The sequence below is a fragment of the Megascapheus bottae genome, chromosome 13 (assembly GCF_031878675.1).
Source record: "Megascapheus bottae isolate mThoBot1 chromosome 13, mThoBot2.hap1, whole genome shotgun sequence".
Classification (NCBI taxonomy): domain Eukaryota; kingdom Metazoa; phylum Chordata; class Mammalia; order Rodentia; family Geomyidae; genus Megascapheus; species Megascapheus bottae.
In genome coordinates, this window is record NC_143521.1 from 29,393,131 (window position 1) to 29,418,417 (window position 25,287).

Below are 25,287 nucleotides of genomic sequence, written 5' to 3' on the forward strand. Positions count from 1 at the left end.
GCCCGTCTCAAGCCCGTTTTCTTCACAGCTTCTACTAAAAAGCTGCAGATGGTCTCAGTTATGGTTTCAAAGCATCTCCAATGACAAGATCAGCCTCATGATGTCGGGGACTTCTCTGCCAGGCGTCAGCTCTACCGTCGTGGTTCCCGTCCGTCCTGGGCATGGAGCTCAGGACACCGTCCATCCCTCTCGTGTTTTGCAGTGATGTCTTCACACCAACCTTAGATCTTGTTAGCCTCGCTTTATGATTGAGACTCTTGCCCAGCCAGTGTTGGTGGCTCACGCCAGTAATCCTAGCTACTCGGAATGCAGGGATCTGATGACCACGGTTCAAAGCCAGCGCCAGCACAGGCAGGAGAGTCTGTAAGACCCTTACCTACAACGAACCGCCAGGAAACCTAAAGAGGAGCCGGGTGGTTATCAGTGGGCAAGCCTGGGGCAAAAAAGTAAAAGAGGGCTCAGGGACATCGCCCAGGTCCCTAATCCAAGCCCCACGAACGACCTTGCCTAGAATTTCTGGCACGTATGAAAGGTCACAGATCCCAGCTCCAAAACCCGGGCAAACCAAGCCTGGTTCAAGAATCCGAAAACCAGTTCCGCCCGAGGAAGACTGGGCGGGGCAATGCGATGTGACAGCCTCGGGTCGCAGGGGTTGACGTCAGCAAGGCGACGCGGAAGAGTGACGTGCGGAGCTGCGCGGCGGGCTCGCTTTACGGCTGCCGGGCCATTGCTGCTCCTGTGGATGGGAATGGTCCGGGATGTGGTGTGGGCCAAAGGTGTGAGGGGGTCCGGGTCTTTTGCGGGTGTCACGGCGGCACGCGGGCTGGTGAGATGGAGGTGGAACACGGGAGGCGCCTATTAGCGGCTTCTTGCTGAGCTTCGAGACCGTTTGGATGTGTGGGGCCTGGTGAGAGCCGGTGCGAGCGAGCCGCCCACCCGGCCCTGCGTGAGCTCCGGAGCCTCCGCTTCCCACTCTGCCCCCTCTTTTCTACGGACTTGGAAGAATGTTTGGAGCTGTAATTATGTATTGTTCGTAAACGCGGTTGCATAATATAAGTTGACGTGCAGGTGGGAAAAAGGAAAATAAAGCTGTTAAATTACTTAGCCAGTAACCTAGTGAGGGACCCCCCCAGACGGCTCTCCCCCCCCCGAAAAGCAGTAGCAAAAATTAGCGACGAAACAGCAGCCTCTAGAGTTACGAAGTAAAATAACTTGGATCTGATACTATTGTACACATGATATACTTACTAGATTTCCCTTATTCTTCAGAGGTACCCAGAATGACGGGGCATTGAGTAAGTGGAGTATTAGGAGTCTATATATTCATGATCGATGAATGAAAAACCTGAGACTGGTTTTTGCCACTGAGAACATGGAAATTAAAAACAGAAAAATAGTTCTTGTATACATATATATATATATATACGCACACACACACACGCACATATATACATATATATATATATATATATATATATATGGTGAGTGTTGTAATTTGCCATAAAAAATGTCGTTTTCTTAAGAATTATTGTCGGCAGTGGGGCTTGAACTCTAGGCTTGGGCACTTTCCCTGAGCTCTTCAGCCCAAGACTTCCGCACTATCCCTTGAGCCACAACTCCACTTCCTCAAGAATTATTTTCAAGTGGCAGACCACCTTGAGAAAGCCCAAGGACAGTCTAGGGCCCTGAATTCAAGCCCCAGGACTTGCAGAAAAAAAGAAAAGAATGTTTTATTTTAACTGCGGTTATTAAATAACAAGTGAAAATTTATTTTGGAACAGAAAGGAAATCACCGAACAAAGAAAAAATTAAAATAATGGAAATAGGCTGTTTGATAAATCTTACTTGTTCTGAAATATGGAAATAGAGTTCAGAGGAAAAGAGTTGCTTTTACCTTCAAAGAAACACTAGTAATTGTGAGGGTTTTCTTTTTTTTTTTAACCCTACTGTTTCTTTGATAAGATACTACTTTTAATATTCTGCTTTGTAAAGCCCAGAAAATACCGTATTAATATATGTTTTATTAACTTCTTGTGCTATATTTAGGATCTCAAATGACATGAGTTTAAAAATATGAACTATGAAGAGCTTGTTAAGTATAGCTTCTGTAAAATATAAATATTAATAAATAAGAATTTTATAGATAGGTCTAAAACTGGGTATGGTAGTGTGAGGCTTTTCTCTTTATCAAAGATTGACTTTTGGGATTGAGGGTGAGTTTAATGGTAAAGTGCTTTCTATCTTGCATAGTTCCCAACAGTGAAGAAAAAAAAAAAGACTCTCACTTTCTACAGAAATAAGAATTTGATTGCATTAGTTATTTAATGTTGCCATTTAAAAGTTTGATTTGTCCTGGGAGTTTGGCCTCGTTGTGCTGTGGCTCAAGTGTTAGAGCTCTAGTCTTGAGAAAACCCAAGGATAGTGCTCACGCCCTGAGTCCAAGCCAGGAGTGGCAAAAAAAAAGGTTGATTACGTTAACAGTAATTGGAGGAACATTTTTTAAATGTTTGTTTAAATTTCTACTGGGGTATCAAGAGGGATAAAGCTGGAAGAAAATGAGGGAAGAAGTGACAGTGTTCAAAAAGAAATGTACTCATTACCTGACATATTACTGTAACCCCTCTGTACATCAGCTTTACAATAAAAATAAATATTAAAATTGGAGATTAAAAAATAAATTAGATTTTATTGGTTAATTTTTCACCAGTTGGGAAAGAAGTCTACATTTTTTTCCTGTTTCATTCTTTTTTTTCCATATATTTTTTATTGTAATTAATAGAAGGGTTACCAGATAGAAGGTACATTACTTCGCAAACATTGATACCCTTTCTCATGTCTTGGTCCCCATTTCCCTCCCCCCACCCCTGCCCTGTTTCATTCTTATTTACGTATATAACATTGACTCAAAAAAAAGTTGAGCTCTGATACAGCGTTTAACTGTATAAGATTATAAGATTAATTTTTAAGTTACCACATTTCTTAAGTGCAAAGCTTATGTATCTTGGATACAGCTGTTTCTTTTCCTTTTTCTTTTTTTTTGTAGTACTGGGGTTTGCATTCAGCAGCTTGTACTTGCTAAGTTCATACTCTTATTTCTAAGCCAGATTTCTAGCTTTTTTGTTTGTTTTTTTAGTGCAAGGGCTCAGACCCAGGACTTCAAATGCTGGGCAAACACTTAACATAATTTACAGTCTGATCCAGTAATAGTTTTTTGTTGTTGTTTTGTTTTTGCATTTTTTTTTTGCCAGTCCTGGGCCTTGAACTCAGGGCCTGAGAACTGTCCATGAGTTTTCTCAAGGCTAGAGCTCTACCACTTGAGCCACAGCACCATTTCTGGCTTTTTCTATGTATGTGGTACCAACAAAATGAACCCGGGTCTTGGTGCATGCTAGGTAAGCACTCTAGCACTAGGCCAAACTCCCAGCCCAATAAGTTGTTTTTGAGAGAAAAATTATAAGAGATATTTCTTTCTTGAAATCTCTCTAAAGCTCACCCTACTCTTTGCCTTTTTCTGTGCATATAGAATTCTCTGCCACTGTTAGGTGAACTTCAGTGAAATGACTCTTCAAGACTTGGTGCATCAAGCTGCCTCCTTTTATTTGGACAAAGTAGCTGTATGTTTTGATGAATGTAACAACCAGCCTCCAGTTTATTACACCTATAAGACTGTGGTCAATGCTGCATCAGAACTGTCCAGTTTTCTTCTATCACACTGTCAATTTCAAGGAATTCAAGAAATTGGTCTGTACTGTGAACCTGGAATAAACTTACCCTCCTGGATATTAGGGTAATATTTTTTATAAATTTAATATTGATATTACTCTAAGACATAACTATTAATGCAAAGAACACATTGCAAATTATATTCTATTTACTATCATTGTTTTTATTTATTTGTTTTTGTGATACTGGAGATGGAGCCCAGGGTTTCTTGAATGCTAAGCTTCTGCTTTCCCATTTAAGTACTGGATTTTTCTGTGTTACTTATTCAATTTTTTTCCCCCTGTCTTCGGGCTTGAACTCAGGATCTGAGCTCTGTCCCTGAGCTTCTTTGAGCTAATGCTCTACCGCTTGAGCCACAGTACCATTCCCATCTTTTTCTAAGTTTTTTGTTGAAGATAGGAGTCTCACAGACTTTTGTACCAGGGCTGGCTTTGAACCATGATTCGCACATCTCAGCTTCCTAAATTGCTAGGATTATAGGCGTGAGCCATTGGTGCCCAACTGCTTAAGTCATAAAGAGGCTCAAGGAGTTTACATTTCCCTATTATTATTATTATTATTATTATTATTATTTTGGTGCTAGTCTTGGGGCTTGAACTCAGGGCCTGAGCACTGTCCTTGGGCTTTCTCCAAGGCTTGTGCTTTACCACTTGATTCACAGCACCACTTCCGGCTTTTCTATGTATATGCTTTGGTGGAATTGAACCTGGGTCTTCGTGCATAGTAGGCAAGCACTCTATCACTAGGCCAAACTCCCAGCCCCCTAGTATTATTTTAACTATATAAATTAATCTGAGCTTATTTAGGAGAGATTTTACAAGTTTTGCTAATATGACATTTAAATATGTGCAAAATATCAGGGCTTCATTTATCCATCAAAGAGATAACAGTTTGTAGCCATTTTTTTTAATAGAGCAAAGAAAACAAGAATTTCCCAAATAATGTAACATATTTTAGGCATGCCGATAGTCAGTGAGTGAATATTAGATAATAGTCCATTAAAAATGTGAAAAGGGGGGCTGAGAGTTTGGCCTAATGGTAGAGTGCTTGCCTTGCATGCATGAAGACCCGGGTTGGATTCCTCGGTACCACATACATAGATAAAAGCTGGAAGTGGTACTGGGCTCAAGTGGTAGAGCTCTAGCCTTGAGAAAATCCAAGGACAGTGCTCAGGCTCTGAGCTTAAGCTTAGGACTGGCAAAAAAAAAAGAAACGTGAAAAGCAGCTCTCAAGGTGTAGCTTAGTAGTGCACATGCCCTGTGTTCCATCCTCAGCACTCCTCTCTCCCTCCCCCAAGTGAAATAGAAATCTATTGAAAGACACTAAGACACTTACTCAAAGAGGTGTTTGTGTATATGTACATGTTTTAGTACTGGGTCTTGAACTTAGGGCCTCAAGCTCTTTTTTTTTTTTTTTTTTTTTTTTGCCAGTCCTGGGCTTGAGTTCAGAGCCTGAGCACTGTCCTTGGACTTTCTCAAGGCTAGGGCTCTACCACTTGAGCCTCAGCACCACTTCCGGCTTTTTGCTATGTATGTAGGGTACCAAGGAATCGAACCTGGGTTTTCATGCATGCTAGACAAGCACTCTACCACTAGACCAAACTTCCAGCCCCGGGCCTCAAGCTCTTATTTAGCTTTTTTCCATTGAAGTTGATACTCTACCACTTCAACCATACTTTCACTTCTGGCATTTTGCTGATTAATGGCAGATCAGAGTTTCTTGGTTATGTCTGCCTAGGCTTATCTGAAACCATCATCCTCAAATCTTAGCTTCTTGAGCAGGTGTGAACTACTAGTGTTTTGCTGAATGGTGTCTAGTCATTTAAATTGCTAATAGATTTCCCTGTTAGAGTGATTTTTAAAAAATATTCTAGGGTATTGCAAGTAAATAAAGGCTTCCAAAGAATTACAGAAGTTGACATTTGTCTCATAATATGTGTCATAGTAGATTAAATATGTAAGCTAAAAAAAGTTCCAAGGTTTTCTTATTTAATCACTGTCAAAGTTTATTGATAATTTGCTATGTGCAAAGGTTTGTTGTACCTCTGTTTTTGTTTTGTTTTATTTTTGTATCTGTACTGGAATTGAATTCATGGCCTTACTGCTATCCCCTTAGCTTTTTTGCTCAAGGGTGGTGCTCTACCAGTTGAGTTATACCTACACATTTCCTTTTTTTTTGCTAATTATTTCGAGGTAAGAGTCTTCTGGACTTATTTTACTGGGCTGGCTTTCCCCCTTCCACTCCAGCCAAGGCAGGAAACTCTTTTTTTTTTTTTTTTTTTTGGTCAGTTGTGGGGTTTGAACTCTGGGCCTGGGTTCTGTCTCTGAGCTCTTCAGTTCAAGGCTACTGCCCTACCCCAGGGCCTGGGCACTATTCCTGAGCACTTCAGCTCAAGACTACTGCCCTGCCCCTTGAGCCACAGCACCACTTCTGGTTTTCTAGTGGTTAATTGGAGATAAAGAGTCTCAAGGTCTTTAGTGCCTAAGCTGGCTTTGAACCGAGATCCTCAGATCTCAGCCTCTTGAGTAGCTAGGATTACAGGGGTGAGCCACTGTGAATACTGTGAGCCTCTTATCGCCAGTTAATCACCAAAAAGTTGGAAGTGGCACCATGACTCACATGGTGGAGCACCACTAGCCTTGAACAAAAAAGCTTAGGAAGAATACCCAGGCCCTGAGTTCAAGCCCCAAGACAGGCAAGATAGATAGATAGATAGATAGATAGATAGATAGATAGATGGATGCATATGAAATAATAATATTTATCCAAACATATGTTCTTGAAAACATTGGGAAGTTCTGGTGACCAGTACAAGGCACAGAGAAATAGCAGTGCTCCTGAGGCAGTTATACTCATAAGACAGTTCTGCGCTGATTGCTATGCTTGTTTCCTTAGAATTCTCCAGGTTCCTGCTGCCTATGCTCCTATTGACCCAGATTCACCGCCATCATTATCAACTTATTTTATGAAAAAATGTGGTCTGGAATACATTCTTGTTGAAAAAAAGCTAAGTAATGTAAGTCTAGATATTTAAATTTGTATATATATGTGTATTATGTTTATCTTTGAGTTTAAGAGTTACTTCCTCCTTTGTCTTGATATCTGAATCTACTGACTCTGTCATGTTTCCCATTCTCAGCACTAGCAACATTTTGGATTAATTGTTGTGGGAAATGTTTTGTGCATTATAAGACATTTAGCAAAATTCTTTTTTTCTTTTTTTGCCAGTCCAGGGCTTGAACTCAGGGGCCGAGCACTGTCCTTGGATTTTTTCAAGGCTAGAGCCCTACCACTTGAGCCTCAGCACCACTTCCAGCTTTTTTCTATGTATGCGGTACTGAGGAATCGAACCTGGGTTTTCATGCATGCTAGGCAAGCACTCTACCACTAGGGTAAACTCCCAACCCAGAAATAAAAGGCCTTTCTTTTTTTTTTACCTTTGGCATAGAATTCTAAGTACTCACATATAGTGAGACCAAAAGAGGACATTTTTAGGAAAGAATCACAAAAGTACAATACTTAGTGCCTCTTCATATATATATTTCTTTATTTCCTGTGAAGAAAATATACGATTTCTCTTTTATTTATGTATATATTAAAATTTTATTGTGAAGGTTATGTATATAGAGAGGTTATAGTTACATAACTCAGGTAATGAATAATAGACATGTTTTTGAAATTGTAAATAGAATATTATTTTACCAAAGAGGAAGAACATTATAGAAGACATTTAAATTAGCCTGCTTTTAGCCATTTCCTATATAAATTATCTATATTTGGGAATAAACTAAAAGCATTATCTGTGTTTATGTGTATATTTACATATACACGGGAGTTATTAAGATCTCAAGATGTATGAAGTAAGGCTTTCTAGAAAGAAAATTTAAGTGTTAATTTGATGAATAAATGTTTTGTTTTGTTTTGTGTGTCATAGGCTTGAACTCAGCCTGGGCACTGTCCCTGAGCTCTACAGCTCAAGGCTACTACCTTACCCATGGGCCTGGGTATTGTCCCTGAGCTCTTCAGCTCAAGGCTACTGCCCTACCCTTGAGCCAGGCCCCACTTCCCATTTTCTAGAGGTTAGTTGGAGATAAGAGTCTCAGCCCAGGCTGGCTTTGAATTTTGATTCTCGGATCCCAGCCTCCTGAGAAGCTAGGATTGATTATAGGCATGAGCCACCAGCCTGGCTGAGTGTTTTTAAATTAAGCATTTATGGGGGATGAGGGATAGTGACTTGTGTGCATCTATGGACATGTGAAAAGGAAACACCCTCCATGTTAAATGAACTAATTGATATTAATTAAACATGTGGGAAAAAAGAAACAAAAGTTAATGAGTAAATATCTATGTCTTGCCAAAGCTTTCTCTTGTACTCCTCCAAGTATTTTATTGTGGATAAGTAAGACTGAAGTGAAGCTGTAACATTTGTTTTTCTTAACAACCTTGGTGTTACAAAGGAATAGATGGCTGTAGATATGATCTGTCATTTCTCCTGGGGGAAGGGGACTAGTAAGAAGAGTTGAGTTAACAAGGATGAAAAAAGGCAAATAGAATATCTCTATCTAGGTGTGGTAGGGTTTTGGTTTTTGTTGTGTAGTACTCAATTAAATCTAGGGTTGGGTACATGCTTGACAGTGTATCTACTTGAGTTATACCCTCTTCCCCAGACCTTTGTACGTTGTACTTTGTTTTGAGATCAAGGCTAGCCATGAACTTGAGACCTTCCTGCTTCTGACCTCTAAGTAGTTGAGATTACAGATGTGAGTGTGTCTCTTCACTTGATGTTTTAGGATTTGTTTATTTGTATGTTTTTTTTTCTGAGACTTTGTCTCTTATATGACCCATGCCATACTCAAATTCCTAATCTTCATGTGCCAACCTACTCTGTGATTAAAGGCATGTACTACCATGCCCAAATAAAGGTGTGTGTGTGTGCGCGCAGATTCACTAAGAACTCATTTTCTCAATTGTTTTTTGTTTGTTTTGCTTAAGGCTGGCATTGTACCACTTAAGTGGAAGTATTTGTTTTATTTTATTTTTTATAGTAATTAATAGAGCGGTTACAGTTATATTTGCCAGATACAAGGTGCATCACACACATTGATACCCCTTCTCATGTTTTTGTCCTCATTTCCCTCCCCTCATCTTGTTTTCCCCCCTTCCCTTTCCTATTTCAAATATACAAATAAACGTATATACAGTATAAAGTGGAAGTATTCTACTTTTGACTCATCCCACACACACAGCCTTCTGGCTTTTTGCTGGTTCTCACTTGTTTTTGTTTGTTTGTGTTGCTCAAGGCTGGCATTATAGACTTAAGTGGAAGTATTTCTACTTCTGACTTGTCCCCCACACAGCCTCTGGCTTTTTGCTGATTAAGGGAAAAGACATGAGAATCTGACGAATTGTCAGCCACTTGTACACCTAGGATTACAGGTGTGAACCACCAGCATCCAGCTCAAGGTACTCTTTATGAATGCTTAATAAGGACTTTGGTACAAAATAAAAACCCACATGAAGTCCCTTTTGGCTTGAAATGTGGCTTAGCAGTAGAGTGCTTGCCTACCATGCATGAAACCCTGAGTTCAATTCCTCAGTAGCACATAAACAGAAAAAGCTGAAAGTAGCATTGCAGATCAAGTGGTAGTGTGCTAGCCTTAAGCAAAAAACCTTAGGGACAGACCCAGGCCCTGAGTTCAAGCTCCAGAAATGGCAAACAAACAAACCCAAGTCCCTTTATTCTTGCTCTACTATTTAGATGATAGTATATTTATTTCTTTATTTAACAAAGGAATAATGATTAAACACTGAGCATAGACCACATTGCACTGCAGTTGGCATGTTTTCATTTGTCACTTATTTTGAAGGTCAATTTGAAAATAAATACAGCACTTACCTGAGATACCTCATTTGTCTTTTTATTCCTGATACATAGGAAATATTATTATTCCTAAAAAAACCCTGTTAAATAAGTAAAATATATTTCATATATCTTCTGTATAAAAGAACACATTTTAGTGTTAATATTGCAAACTTTGTCCTCCAACAGAAATTTAAAGCTTCCTATGACTCATTATTAAACTATGATATAGTTACAGTAGAACATAATGACCTAGTACTCTTCAGACTGCACCGGGAAAATGCTGACATGAACTTGATGCTAAATGATGGACAAGACAAAAATGAAAAAGAGAGCAGAAAAGACTGCATGGATTATGAGAAGAGCAAGGAAGAAAAAGAGCACATGGATGTGAGGCTGAAGCACTGTTTGGCCTATGTTCTGCATACATCAGGGACCACAGGAACCCCAAAGATTGTCAGAGTACCTCATGCATGTATACTGCCAAATGTCCAACATTTTCGGTAAGTCCTTAACTTATGATTCTTAGAACTGCTGCTTCAAGGTAGGTGTGATGATTTATGCTTGCTGTCCCAACGCTTGGAAGGATCATGAGTTCAGGGCCAGCTAGGATGACATAATACAACATAATCACAGAACAATCAACCCCCCAAATAAAACAACAACAATAGGATTTTCTTTGATGGCAAGGGGGGGGAAGGGGCGGTCAGTCATGGGACTAGAACTCAAAGACTGGGCACTGTCCTTTAGCTCTTTTGCTCAAAGCTAGCACTCTACCGCTTTGAGTCATAGCTTCACTTCTGGTTTTCTGATAGTTGGAGTTAGAAGTTTCATGGACTTCCCTGCCTAGGCCAGCTTGGAACTGTAATCCTCAGATCTCAGCCCCCTGAGTAGCTAGGACTAATGGTAAGAGCCACTGGCATCTAGCTCAATTGACATTTTGAAAAACAAATTTTCATGTACCAAATTTTTTATTGACTCATTCAGTATTTTTATGTAAATTAAGAGGAGGTACAATTTTAAAGTGTTAGTTTAAAATAATTATGTATATGACTGCAGTATTTACTAAGCCTCTGTGAACTTTAACTTTCTCAATTTTAAAATGGGGACTAACAAAACTAGGAGATGCTGGGCACTGAGTTTGGTGTCATCTCAGTTACTCAGGCGGTTATGGGAAGAATCAAGATTCAAGACTAGCTTGGGCAAAAAGTTATTGACAGCTCCATCTCAACTAACAAGTTGCTAATAGTGATTTATGCTTGTAATCTCAGTTTAGGAGAGGTGAGGTAACAGGATTTCAGTCCGGGGTCTACCTGAATGAAAACATGGAACCCTATCTGAAAAATAGCTAAAGCAACAAGGCTGGAGTGGCAGAATGCCTGACTAGCAAGCTTAAAGCCTTCAGATCAAACCTCAGTAGTTTATTAAAAAACAAAAACAAAAACAAAAAAACAACAACAACAACTAGGGTAAAAAGGTTTTCCACAAACTCATTGCTGAAGGGCTTGCAAATTAAGGTCACAAAAGGTAGACTAACAAAAGACGGTTGGGTTGGTAAGTGGTTAAAATTAGAGACTTACCTACTTAATTTAGTAGAGAAAATGGTTCATAAAAAAAAGATTGCTGTATTGGCGGGGAGGGTAATGGGTACCAAGACATGTGAAAGGGTATCAATGTATGTGAATTAATGCACCTTCTATCTGGCAAATATCATGTAACCCTTTTATTAATTACAATAGAAAATAAAAAAAAAAGATTGCTGTAGTGGTAAGAAGTGGATTTTTTTTTTGAAAGACAAATGGATTTTTTTTTTTTTGCCAGTCCTGGGCTTGAGATAGGACCTGAGGACTGTCCTTGGATTTTTCTCAAGGCTAGAACTCTACCACTTGAGCCTCAGCACCACTTCTGGCTTTTTCTAAGTATGTGGTACCAAGGAATAGCTAAGTATGTGGTACCAAGGAATAGAACCCGGGTCTTCGTGCATGCTAGGCAAGCACTCTACCACTAGGCCAAACTCCTGGCCCAACAAATGGATTTTTAAGAAACCAACTAAGGAAGTTTTGGGAATGCTTGTCTAGTCTGTGATTTCTGGTCTCCTTTATTGCCATCAAACTTTCCCTAGAAAGAACTTCAGGCTTAACCCTTGATCTTCCTTGGGGGGAAAAAAAAAGCCACTCTGAAAAAGCTTACTGTAGCTTCTTTCTCAGAAGCTTCTGCTTCTAGTCAGATAAGGGAAGTCTCAAGGTTTCTTTCTGCATCTGGTCAATGTCAGGTGTCTTCAGCGTACATCAGTAACACACCAACTCTGGGCTTCCAAGCAGATCTCTGCATAACCATCTTTGCTTCATATGGTGGATGAAAGAATAGCCAGTTTATTAGACAACCACCACTGAGCCTCACAAATCATAAATTCACACCTTAGTTCTAATACCAACTTATTGTTGTTGTACTTTCTTTTCTGAACTTACCTTATTGAGTGCATTATGCTTTCTTGAAATTAATGGCCACAAATGCTTCACAAATCACCTACTTCTATGTGTGGAATGGAAACACTGAAAATTGGTTTCCTAATTTGAGCTTTGTTTAGAAGCTGTCCCTTAAATACTTAACCAGGAAAATAGATAGTACTTATGAAGAATAATTACATTTAAAAGTTTGATTGCAGTCTCTCATGTATAATAAGTTTTTGTATTATGAGAGACCCACTTATTCCATAGTTGGAGTTTTCCTTTTAGTCTTTATACCATACCTGAGGATCTTTTTTTTCATATATTTTTTATTCTAATTAATAGAAGGGTTACATTATATTTGCCAGATCGAAGGTGCATTAATTCACATGCATTGATACCCTTTCTCATGTCTTGGTTCCCATTTCCCTCCCCCCACCTCCACCCTTCATCTTGTTTTCCCCCCTTCCCTATCCCTGAGGATCTTTTGACGTTAAAATCATTTGTACTTTTAGATAAGTATCACAAAATAAGAATCCCTGAAAGAGTAAAACTGGAGGATATATTAAGGGGGGAAATTACGAAGACATGGCTTATACATTGTGGGAGCTGGCTGAGTAAGACTAAGGCCCATAAGCAGGCAGTCAGGAATGGATGTGTAGGAGCAGTGTAGAACCCACCATAGACGAGATGGTCCACAGGCCAGCTCAAAAGAAACAACCCAGGATTAATAGCAGTACTATTTGTTCTTTGTCACTACTTCAGAGAAGGCTGAAAAGCTCATATTAAAGGTTTTCCAACTGAGAAAAGCCAGCCAATTCAGAATAATCTGATAGATTGGGGTTTCGTGAATAATTTGTTGTAGCTATTACCAAATGGCAGCGGGCTCCCTTTTGTTCTCCAACTTTTTCACTTTAATGAGAATCAACGTTAGAAAGGGAATCTGGGAAATTCTGTTCTTACACATACCAAGTGATTTCCAGGGCCTTGTTTGGTCCATGGGCCAGGCAGGTATTTCCTATCTCTGAAAGAAGAAATCCTGGCAAGGTTCAGAAACTAGGTCATGATAAATGCTTTTTCAGGATCTGTGTTTACCAGGTATTAGATATTTCTTGTATCTAATTGTTTCCCATAGAATACTTTTTGATATAACACAAGAAGATGTTTTGTTTCTGGCTTCACCTCTGACCTTTGATCCTTCTATTGTGGAAATATTCCTTGCTCTGTCAAGTGGCGCCTCACTGCTTATTGTACCAACTTCAGTAAAAGTTCTCCCATCAAAATTGGCTGCTGTTCTCTTTTCCCATCACAAGGTCACTGTTTTACAGGTATGTTTTAGGGGCAAATAAAATGTTTTGCTTTTCATTAGTCAATATTTTTAAATGCTTTAGAGGATGCTTTATATTCTGCTAGTTCTTTGCAATAGATTAATACTAATAGTAATATTATAGTTAGATTTTCAAGGACTTTCACCTCATGATGTTACTTCCCTACTGAAAAATGAAAAAACAAGCCAGATATGGTGGCTCATGCCTGTAATCCTAGCTACTCAGAAGGCTGAGATCTGAGGACTGTGGTTCAATACCAGAATGCCAGCCTGGGCACTAAAGACCTTGAGTGACTCTTATCCCCAATTAACCACTAGAAAACCAGAAGTGGCACTGTGGCTCAAGGGGTAGGGCAGTAGCATTGAGCTGAAGAGCTCAGGGACAGCCCAGAGTTCAAGCCCAATGACAAAAAAAAAAAAAAAAAGAAAGAAAGAAAGAAAGAAAGAGAAAATAAACATTCTACCTGGAAAATTTACTATGTATTTTGTGCATAATGTAACAACTGAAATAACTTGACCTTTACTCAAATTTTTTTTTTTTTCCTAGCCAGTCCTGGAGCTTGAGCTCAGGGCTTGGGCACTATCCCTGAGCTTCTTTTCCTCAAGGCTAGCACTCTAAAACTTGAGCCACAGTGCCACTTCTGATTTTCTAGTGGTTCTTCTGCTTATGTGGTACTGTGGAATTGAACCCAGGGCTTCATGCATGCTAGGCAAGCATTCTTCCATTAAGCCATATTCCCAGTCTGACTCAAGTCTTTTGAGATATGCCACTGATGTGTCTTCTGTCTTAAAACTTGAGTGTATATATATATATATATATATATATACATATATATCATATCAAATCAAAGGCTTATAAGTAAGTTATAACATAAATATTTTGATTTTTTTTAGTTTTTAAATTAAATCAGTATTTACTTAATATTTAGAAACATTTTTCTAGGTTTGATCTTTTAAAATTTTCTTTATTGTGTACTTGAAATTATGTCATACAAGTCTTAAGATTACTACATTGTAAACAGTGAAAGAGATTCTAGACAACAAAATTATATATATATATGATTTCCATGTCTTGGTTAAGTGTTTAACTACTGAGTTAAAAGTCATGTTTTGTCTGTAAGGGGAAATGATATCTATTTCATGTTGCATGAATTAAATGAGATAATATAGCATATTTCCTGATAGGGAGTATGCCTCAGTCCATGAAGACTGCCATGACAAAATGACAGAACTCAGTAATTTATAAACAACATAAATTCATTTTGCATCATTCTGGTATCTGGGAACCCCAAGGTCAAGGCAACTGCAGATTCAGTGTCATATAAAGGGCACACTCACATAGACCACTGTCTAGGTCCTTAGATAATATGACAACAGTGGGTCTTTTGGGACTCTTTATAAGGGCACTAATCCTTTTTAAATGTGCTCTGCCTATATGACCAAAACTTTTCCAAAAGGCTCCACTTCATTATCTTTGAGGGCTAGGATTTCAGAGTGTCAGGTTTTTCATCTAGCATAATGAAACTCAAGAGGAATGTGGAATTTCAGCCCTAAGGACAAGATGTGTTATTTTTTGGCTTTTATGCTGTTTTACGTTTTAAAATATGACCAAGAACTCCTTTTGTATTGACTATCTTTATACAGGTATTTGATCAAAAGATACAGAGAAGCCATATTTTTAAGATGTTGAAGCAGGAATCTTTATTAAAAGCCAGTGAAACCAGGTGCGGTGGCTCACATCTATAATCCTAGCTACTCAGGATGCTGAGATCTGAGGATCATGGTTCAAAGGCAGCCCTGGAACAAAAGGACCTGAGATGCTTATCTCTTATTAACCTCTGGAAAATGGGAAGTGGGAATTGACTTAAGGGTAGGCCGGTAGCCTTGAGCTGAAGAGCTCAAGGACAGTGCCCAGGCCCACTTCAAGTCCCATGACCCACAAAAAAAAAAAAGAAAGAAAATAAAAGGAGAAGAAAGACAGTGACTGCAAGTGGACACCTGTCTCAAAGAACCTATATGCTGCTAGCACAAAGCTTATAAAGGCACAGACCACATGATTTGGGCTGGGTGGTTAATTGGAAATAAGAGCCTCAGACTTTTGTGTCTGGGCTGACTTTAAACTGCAGTCCTCAGATCTCACCTGAGATTGGAGTAGCTAGGATTAAAGACATGAGTCACTGGCGCCTGGCAGCTGTATTTTATTTTTAATGAATAAAAATTTACTCTTTAGAAAAATGTAAAATCCAGAAGTGGTGCTGTGGCTCAAATGGTAGAGTGTTATCCTTGAGCTGAAGAGCTCAGGGACAATGCACAGGCCTAGTTCAAGCTCCACAACTGACAAAAAAAAAAAAGAGAGAAAAAAGAAAAACCTAAAATCCTTATAATGTTTGTATTTACCTTTTTATAATTGCTTCTCTGTTTATTGAATATATGCAATGCATGAATTCATAAATTAAAAGAATGACCAAGAAAAATTTATCTTAGGAATGGATGTTTGATTTTAAGCATCTTAATATCCATTAATGATACAGTACCTGAAGAAAGGCATATATTTATCTTAATGCAGAAAAAGTATTCAACAAGATTTAATGTCTATTTGTGAAAACAGGAGACCCCACCCCCCAAAATAAATTCCATCTACTGAAAAACAAGCTACAGCTAACACTGTTTGATTAAACACTAAATGTTTTTTTCCCAGGATTGGGAACAAGGCAACAATATTTCCTTTTGTCATTTACCTGCATGATTCTAACTAGTAAAGTGAGGCACAAACATAAAAAGGAAACTAAAGGTACCTAAAAGAGGAAATAAAACTCTTAATATGCAGATGGAACCATGGAAAACCCTAGGAGAGAAGAGTAGAAAGGAGAGGAAAAGAAGACTATTATAACTAATAAGCACTTTTAACAAATTTGGAGACTGTAAGTTCAGGTTTTCAAAAAAATCAATAGAACTTTTATGTATGCATACACAGAGACATATTTCTTTTATATTTATATTAAAGGAAAAACGTAAGAGTGAAATTAAGAAAAGAAGTAGCGGGTGCAGTGGCTCACTCCTATAACCCTAGCTACTCAGGAGGCTGAGATCTGAGGATCACAGTTCAAAGCCGGCCCAAGCACAAAAGACCGAGAGACTCTTACCTCCTATTAATCACTAGAAAATGGAAAGTGGAGCTGTGGCTCCCGGGTTAGGGAGGTAATCTTGACCTGAGGAGCTCAGGGACAGTGTGCAGGCCCAGAGTCCAAGCCCCAAGCCCTACAAAAAAAAAAAAAAAGAAAGGAGGTATGTGTACAATAGACTCAAAAAATAACATAGGAATAAGGTAAAGGAAAATAAGACCTTTTCACTGAGAAAATGTTATCAATAAGACATTATTGATAAAATCAACACTGAATCTTCTAGCACCTGGCTCTTGGAATTCCCAGCCTCTAGAACTGTGAGAAATAAAGTTCTATTTATGTTATCCAGTGCATGATATTTTTGTTTCAGCAACCTGAAGAAACTGAGGTAGGTATTTTCATCATTTAGCTGACGATATTTTCAGTGGTATATACATACATCACAATTTATATTAAATCATACATTTAATAACTGTCAGTTGTCACTCAAGTTGTTAAAATTTTTGTACTCATATAGTTTTGCTAGTCCTGGGGCTTGAACTCAGGGTCTGAGCACTGTCCTTTCTCAAGGCTAGAGCTCTATCACTTGAGCCACAGCACCACTTCTGGCTTTTTCTATGTATGTAGTACCAAGGAATTGAACATGGGTCTTCGTGCATGCTAGGTAAGCACTCAACCAGTAGGCCAAACTACCAGCCCCTGTATCCATATAATTTTGCATAACATTATCTAACTTCTATACCTTTTGTACAGACAGCTAATTGGAAATAGATTTAAATTGGCTTTATTGATTTCTTTTTATTTAAAAAACTGATTCTTGTAAACTGTAGGGATGAAAATATAGCTTAGTGGTTCAGTGCTTGCCTAAGTAAATATGAGGTTTCAATTTGGTATGTATCTGGTTTCAATCTCCACTGTTGCAAATAGAAAAGAAAACTGTGTAAAACTGTAATTTTTTGCTTTTTTTTCCCAACTACAATGTATATATACTCTTTCCACAACAAAAACAATGGCTTGCCTTACCAGTTTTCCAAATATGGATTTGTTTGATAGGCACAGCCTTAATTTCCATGTGGCCTCCAAATATGAAGTTTTGAATTAGTTGTTCCAGTTTTACTTTTTAAGAAGGAGAGACAAATTATTTTAATATATTGACAGGCAACACCAACATTGCTCAGAAGATTTGGGTCTCAGCTCATCAAATCAACTGTTTTATCAGCCAGTACTTCTCTTCGAGTATTAGCCCTGGGAGGGGAAGCATTTCCATCACTGACTGTTCTCAGCAGCTGGAGAGAAGAAGGCAATAAAACTCAAATATTTAACATTTATGGTATCACAGAGGTATCAAGTTGGGCAACCTTTTACAAGATTCCAGAGGAGAATCTTAACTGTACTTTGAAGTAAGAGTTTCAATTTTACTCAGGAAAAAGGAGATAGACTGTATTTTTCTAGGATTGTAAAGTAACCACGGGTTCTGTGTTGTGATTTTGTTTTGTTCATTGCTGAGAATCAAACCTAGCAAGCTAAGCGTACTCTATACTGATTTTCACTCCTCTCTCCTAATAGTGTTTTGGTTTGGGTTTTTTTTGTTTTTGTTTTTGTTTTTGCCAGTCCTGGGACTTGAACTCAAGGCCTGAGTGTTGTCCTTGGGCTTTCCTCAAGTGGGCCACAGCACCACTTCTAGCTTTTTCTATGTATGCGATACCAAGAAATTGAACTCTGGCCTTCGTGTATGTTAAGCAAGCACTCTACCACTAGGCCATGCTCCCTGTCTCTATTTGCCAGTTCTGGACAGTCTTGAATTGCAGGATTGCTACTTTTTCTTTATTTGGCACATTGTGATTTAAATACAATTTAAGTGAATGGGAAACACTATTCATTTAAAATGTAAATATTTGCTTTGTGTTGTGTTTTTCATAGATGTGAATTGCCTGTACAACTGGGATGTCCACTATTTGAAACAGTAGTTGAAGTCAGAGATGCAAAAGGTTTCACAATTCAAGAAGGCCATGGCCAAGTATTTTTAGGTTGTTTTGTATTTGTTAATTAGGATTTTTTTCAAGAAAGAAATATGTGTTGTTTATTCTTGATTTTTTTAAATGTCCAATGTGCTTTTCAGTGACAAATACTAATCTCATTATCTTAGTCATGAAATATTCAGTGTTTCTATATTTTTCATATACAATATCTAATATACTAAAAAAGTAATTTAGAAGTCATAACTTAGAGCATTGTGCTTATAAAATTAAGCCTAATTTGTATTTTACCATTTTTTAAAGTCACACATGTATTGTTAGAAAAAATTTATTTCAGTCTTGAAACTTAGTGACTGAACATCTGGAAATGTTCTTGATTTTGACTGATTTTTAACATATTTTCTATGAAGTTTTATGACATTATTTTTATGTCTTTAAAAGGTGGGAAAACCAGAGTGTGTTTTCTTGATGATGAAATGACAGTACCACTTGGTACAATGAGAGCCACAGGAGACTTTGTGACTATAAAAGATGGAGAGATATTTTTCTTGGGACGAAAAGACACTCAGATTAAACGTCATGGCAAGCGTCTTAACAGTGAACTTGTGCAACAGGTAGGACTATTTAAATATTACATTATCTATTAATAGATGTAGATAAAGTGGATTTGAGATCTGTGAAAATAAGTTGATTTGCTTTAGGACACATTTTTGAAAAATGTTAAGGATATACATATGCTCATAATTCTAAAATTTATATTTGTATCTGTAATATATTCCAAAATTTAATTCAGTTATATTGATTGAAGTTATAAGAAATCTTTACATTTAGGAAGTTAATTTTCAAGTAGTTTCATTAATATTTTGGATAATTTCTCCTACAGGTTGCTGAACAACTTCAGCAAGTGGAAACATGTGCAGTTACATGGTATAATCAGGAAAAGTTAATTCTCTTCATAGTACCAAAAGATAATTTAGTAAAGGATTACATCTTTAAAGAACTACAGAAACATCTTCCAAATCATGCCATCCCAGATGAACTTGTGTTGATTGATACTCTACCATTTACATCCCATGGTAAAATAATTTAAAATAATAGTAATTATATTCATAACTAGTTTAATGGCTTGCATAAATGTTTGTTTGTTTGTTTGCCAGTCCTGGCTTGGGCTCTGGGCCTGAGCACTGCCCGTGGGCTTTCTCAAGGCTAGAGCTCTACCATTTGAGCCACAGCATCACTTCTAGCTTTTCTCTATATATGTGGTACCGAGGAATTTAACCCCCTTCTTGCATGCTAGGCAAGCACTCTATCACTAGAACAAACTCCCAACCCCTTGTTTGTTTGTTTGTTTTTTTTTGTTTTGTTTTGTTTTGTTTTTGGTCAGTAGTGGGACTTGAATTCTGGGGCTGGCTGTTGTTCTTGAGCTCTTTAGCTCAAGAATATCTGGCCCTACTCCTTGAGCTGCAGTACCACTTTCAGTTTTCTGGTGGTTAATTGAGATGAGTCTCTCAGAGGGGCCAGGAGTTTGACCTAGTGGTAGAGTGCTTGCCTAGCATACCCGAAGGCCGGAGTTCGGTTCCTTGGTATCACATACATAGGAAAAATCTGGAATTGGTGCTGAGGCTCAACTGGTAGCCTTGAGAAAGTCCAAGGACAGTGTTCAGGCCCTAAGCTCAAGCCCAGGACTACCAAAAAAAAAGAAAAAAGAGTCTCACAGACTTTAGTGCACGGGATAGCTTTGAACCAGTGATCCTCAGATCTCAGCCTCCTGAATAGTTAGGATTACAGGTGTGAGCCACTGCGCCCCACTTTAAATATTGTTTTAAATGGTATTTATCTTTAAAAAAAATCCTGTGTCTAAGTGATATTCCTAGTTACAGATGAGGAAAGTAAAACTTAAAGAAATTGGGCAATTTACCCCAAATTACTTTAATTGTTAGTGATTTCTATTAGTCCTGTTCTCCAGAGACACAAAATCAATATTTAGAAAGATACACAAGCAGAGGATTTAGTGTTAGGATTAGCTCATGCCATTAGAGAAGCTAAGAAGTCCCATACGCTGCCAGCTGGAGACCCAGAGAATGGTGGTATTCAGTGCACAAGTGGTGCACATCCCAAGGGCAGGAAGTGATAAGATGAGACCTCCCAACTCAAAAAGAAAGAAATCCCTGCCTATGCTGCTTTTGTTCCGTATAGATGATACCCAACTAATTTGGGAGTCCAATCTAATTGTTGAGTCTGTTGAGTCATATGTTATTTTCATACTGAAATGCCCTTACAGACACATCTAGAAAAGTGTTTCATCAGTGTCATCTTAGCAGTGGATCACCCTGGGCCTACTCAATTGGTGTATAAAATGAACCACCAGTTCATGGGGTTGAGATTTTTGTATAGTTTAATTTGGCTTCAAATTAGATGCTCTTTTTCTTTCTTTTTTTTTTTTTTTTTTTTTTTTTTTTTTGCAGTACTGGGGTTTGAATTGAGGACCTTGTACTTAGGTACCACTTTGGGTTTTTTTGTTTTTGTTTTTGTTTTTGTTTTGTTTGTTTTGCCAGTCTTGGGGCTTGAACTCAGGGTCTGGGCTAGCACTCTGCCACTTGAGCTACAGCATCCCTTCTGTCTTTTTCTGTGTATGTAGTTCCAGGGAATCAAACTCAGGACTTCATGCATGCTAGGTGAGCATGCTACCACTAGGCCATGCTCCCAGGCCCTTCTCTTCTCTTCTCTTCTCTTCTCTTCTCTTCTCTTCTCTTCTCTTCTCTTCTCTTCTCTTCTCTTCTCTTCTCTTCCCCTCTCTCTCTCTCTCTCTCTCTCTCTCTGTCTCTCTCTCTCTCTCTCTCTCTCTCTTTCTCTCTTTCTCTCTTTCTCTCTCTTTCATTTTTTTCAGCACCTGGGCACTGTCCTTGAGCTCTTCAGCTTAAGATTAGCGCTCTACAACTTGAGCCACAGTACCACTTCTGGTTTTCTAGTGGTTAATTGGAGATAAGAGTCTCATGTACTTTTGTGCCTGGGATGGCTTTGAACTGTGATCTTCAGATCTCAACCTCCTGTGTAGTTAGGATTATAGGTGTGAGCCACCAGTGTCCGGCCCTAAATATAAACTCTTAATCACCATACTATGTTCCCTTGCCAAATTATTTTTAATTAATATGTATTTTAGAATCTAGTATTTTCTTAGTTAACAGTTCTTTATCTCTTAACATTAGATAAACATTAACTCTTCCTTTTCTTTCTTTTTTTTTTGATCATTTGTAGGACTTGAACTCAGTGCCTAGGTACTGTCCCTGAGCTCTTTTGCTCAAGGCTAGCGCTCTACCACTTTGAGCCACAGCTCCATTTCCAGATTTTGAGTCGTAATTTGAAATAAGAATCTCATAGGGACTTTTCTCCCAGGGTTGACTTTGAGCTGAGCGATCCTCAGATCTCAGCCCCCTGCTTAGCTAGGATTGACCAACTAGCTCTTCCTCTCTCATTTAGTACATACTTAGTAGCATTGGTGTATTAAGATCAACTCCATTCTATATGATTTCTAAGCTTTGTTATGAAAGCTGTGTGTTACTAATGAAAATACAAAGGCTCCAAAGTGCAATTTTATTTATTTATGGTATTAGAGATTGAATCCAGGGCCTTGTGGATGGGAAGCACATGTTCTGCCTTTGAGGTACATCCCTAGCCATGAAGTGTAAAAATTTTATTTGTTTTTTTTTCTCTTTTATATTAAGGTAAAATCGATGTTTCTGAGTTAAACAAGATTTATTTAGACTATTTAAACTCAAAGCCTGAGAACAAGCTCCATGGAAAAGAGGAACTTTGGAAAAAATTACAGTATTTGTGGAAGGTATAACTTTTAAAATACAAATTTTAAACTTCAGAGTTCATTCTAGGAAATGGGCCAGTTGTAATGTCTAGTAAGTTTTCTTCCTTTCTATGTAAAGACAAACAAAAATCCTTGCTGTTCTCAGAAATAAGGAGACAGTATCTCTGGGATCTCATCTGTGAGTGCATGCTGAATGTGGCAGCAGGGGTCCTCTTCCCCTCCCAGCAGCCCTGGGGATAAATAGCAAGTTTTATGCAGCTCCTAGAGGCCAAGAAACTGAAATTCTCTGAAGAGACCTGCCTGTTTTCATGTAGTAACAAGTGACTTATACATCTAAGCCTTGTGCATTGTTGCCGAAGCAAGCCAGGAGGTTTTCTTTTTCTAGTCCTGGGCTGTGCCGGCCGCCCTGCCAGGTAGAGGAACTGCTTCTGAGTATTTGAGATGGTAGGCTTCTGCTTTCAGTGTTCCTCATCTCACCCATGCTCTAAGCTATAGTAGTAATCTCAAACAGGTGGGCATTGAATACTTTTGCCTCCTGCTCATAATCTGAAAGTCCGGAAAAGTTGTAGATTGTCACAGAGGAGCAGATGGGCTACCGCTTGTTATTTTAGAGACAGAGTGTTTTGGACTTTTCTGGTCTATCCTTGAGTCTACCTCCTTAGTAGTTATGATTACAGGTGAGAACCACCAGTATGTGACTATTTTCAGATTTTCAAAAGTCATGTTTATTTTATATGAAGTAAGTGAGGATAAATATTGTTCCCTTATTATAGAATTATCAATCATCAGGATCTTGAGAACTTTATAATTAGTAAAATAGGTGTGGCCTATTCTTTATGTGTAGGAAAACTACTCTAAAAGGAAGTGTTTTGCAATTATAGAATGAATTTGTGACAAAATTGGTCACATATTAATGGTCTCTGTTATATAAAGCAAAGTTTTTTAAGCTAGACACAGTGGCTCAAGCCTAAGATCCCAGCTACTTAGGAAGTAGAAATGAAAGACCATGGCCTCAAAACCAAAACCAACCAAACAACAAAAAAAAAACAAGCCAGAAGACTCTATTTTGATGAGTGGTTGGGGTGCAGTGGTGTGCATCTGGCATCCTAACAACACAGGGAAGCACAAATGGGAAGATCACATCCAAGCCAGCCTGGGCATAAAGCAAGTCCCTATCTCAAAAATAACCAACTCCAGGGCCCGGGAGTTTGGCCTAGCGGTTAAAGTGCTTGACTAGCATGCACAAAGACCCGGGTTCGATTCCTCGGTATCCCACATACACAACCAAGCCGGAAGTGGCAGAGACGAGACACAACTAAACCGGAAAAGTGGCAGAGACAAGACTGCGACGGCGACAGAGAGCGAAAGAAGCGAGCTGAGCTGAAGTGAACAGAGCCCAACCGAGTGGTGGCCGGAGCGAGCAGAGCCAGGAGCAAGCGAGAGCTGGCCGGGCTGGAGCGAGCAGCGAGCGGGACCAGAGCAAGCCAGGGCCGGAGCGAGCGGGGCCAGGAGCAGGGCCGGGCCGGAGCGAGCGGGGCCGGAGCGAGCGGGGCCTGAGCTAGAAAGGGGGGCCTAGCCGGGCCGGAGCGAGCAGGGCCGGAGCGAGCGGGGCCAGAAAGAGAAAGGGGCCAAAAAAAAAATAAATAAATAAATAAAAAAAATAACCAACTCCAAAAGGTATTATTGGAGTAGCTCAGGTGATAGAATATCTGCCTACTACGTATGAGGTCCTAAGGTCAAACCCTAGTACCATTTGAAAAAATTTAATGTATTTTAATTAACATTATTTTATATATTTATATTTTGATTTTATTATTGTTATATCTATATATTACTTATAAGTGATTTAAACTTTTGGCTTGAAGCCTTTATATTGCATTTTTCTTCCTTCTCTCATCCACAGTCTATTCTAAATCTCTCAGATGATGCTTTGAAGGTTCCTGATGAGTCACTCTTCTTAAAAATTGGTGGGGATTCCTTAAAGTCTGTACGACTCCTCAATGAAATTGAAAGACTTGTTGGTACGTCAGTACCTGGGCTTCTAGAAGTTATTCTCAGCAGTTCTTTTTTAGAGATCTACAACCATATTCTTCAAACAGTGTTCATGGATGAAGACCAGATGTTCAGCAAGAGTAACGCCACAAAAAGAAAACTTAGTGACATCAACCAAGAGGAAGAAATTGGAAAACCTTCTCATCAGAAGTCTGTCTTGCCTTTAAATAGTGACAATGAGATAAATGCTTATATTGCATTGAGTAGAGGGAGTCAGATTTTTTCTCTGAATATGGCTAGATTTTTAACTAAGTTAGGACATCACCCTTCAGCTTGTTTTTCTGAGCTTGTTGCACAGACTAACATTCTAAACTTCAAAAGCTTAAATCCTTCAGTTTTTACTGGGCAGTCAAAAGATCTGTGCTGTATTACAAAAGTCTCTGAAGAGGAGAAACCTGTGATGAAGGTTAAGAAGATGGCATTTCGTGTGAGATGGAGGTCAGACACAGGAAAATGTGTAGATGCTTCCCCTCTGGTAATAGTGGGTGTGGATAAGTCATCAGCCACTGTGTACATTGGCTCCCATTCCCACAGAATGAAGGCAGTTGATCTTTACTCTGGGAAGGTGAAATGGGAACAACTTTTGGGAGATCGAATTGAATCCTCAGCCTGTGTATCCAAGTGTGGGAACTTTATTACAGTGGGTAAGTTTCTGGATTTTAACTTTGTTACATGAAATTGAATTGCCACAGCTGGGTGCAGTGGCTCACGCCTGTAATCCTAGCTACTTAGGAGGCTGAGATCTGAGGACTGTGCTTCAAAGCCAGCCCAGCACTAAAGTCCACGAGACTCTTATCTCCAGTTAACCACCAGAAAATAGGAGATGGTGCTGTGGCTCAAGGGATAGGGTGGTAGCCTTGAGCTGAAGAGCTCAGGGACAGCGATCAGGCCCAGAGTTAAGTCCCACAATGGAGATTTGAAGCCAGCTGGGGCAGACAAATCTGAGTGGAAGTGTGGCTCAAG

General features: G+C 38.9%; 1 protein-coding gene across 3 annotated transcripts in view; it reads left to right on the plus strand.

The window, feature by feature from the left end:
• Positions 1-704: 704 nt before the first annotated feature.
• Aasdh (aminoadipate-semialdehyde dehydrogenase) overlaps positions 705-25,287 on the plus strand; it is a 37,969-nt gene continuing 13,386 nt past the window's right edge. Inside the window, exons 1-12 of one of the 3 annotated variants that reach the window (XM_090343558.1) lie at positions 729-1,068; positions 3,524-3,787; positions 6,619-6,739; positions 9,773-10,086; positions 13,166-13,358; positions 17,638-17,879; positions 18,400-18,506; positions 18,897-19,069; positions 19,339-19,531; positions 22,178-22,293; positions 24,176-24,762; positions 24,859-24,968. In XM_090343558.1, the coding sequence (XP_090199684.1) occupies positions 3,558-3,787; positions 6,619-6,739; positions 9,773-10,086; positions 13,166-13,358; positions 17,638-17,879; positions 18,400-18,506; positions 18,897-19,069; positions 19,339-19,531; positions 22,178-22,293; positions 24,176-24,762; positions 24,859-24,968 (2,386 nt within the window). In that variant the 5' untranslated portion in view covers positions 729-1,068; positions 3,524-3,557. Of the gene's footprint in view, positions 1,069-3,523; positions 3,788-6,618; positions 6,740-9,772; positions 10,087-13,165; positions 13,359-17,637; positions 17,880-18,399; positions 18,507-18,896; positions 19,070-19,338; positions 19,532-22,177; positions 22,294-24,175; positions 24,969-25,287 lie in introns of all 3 variants that reach the window. The other 2 variants (XM_090343557.1, XM_090343556.1) reach the window with 2 other exon arrangements.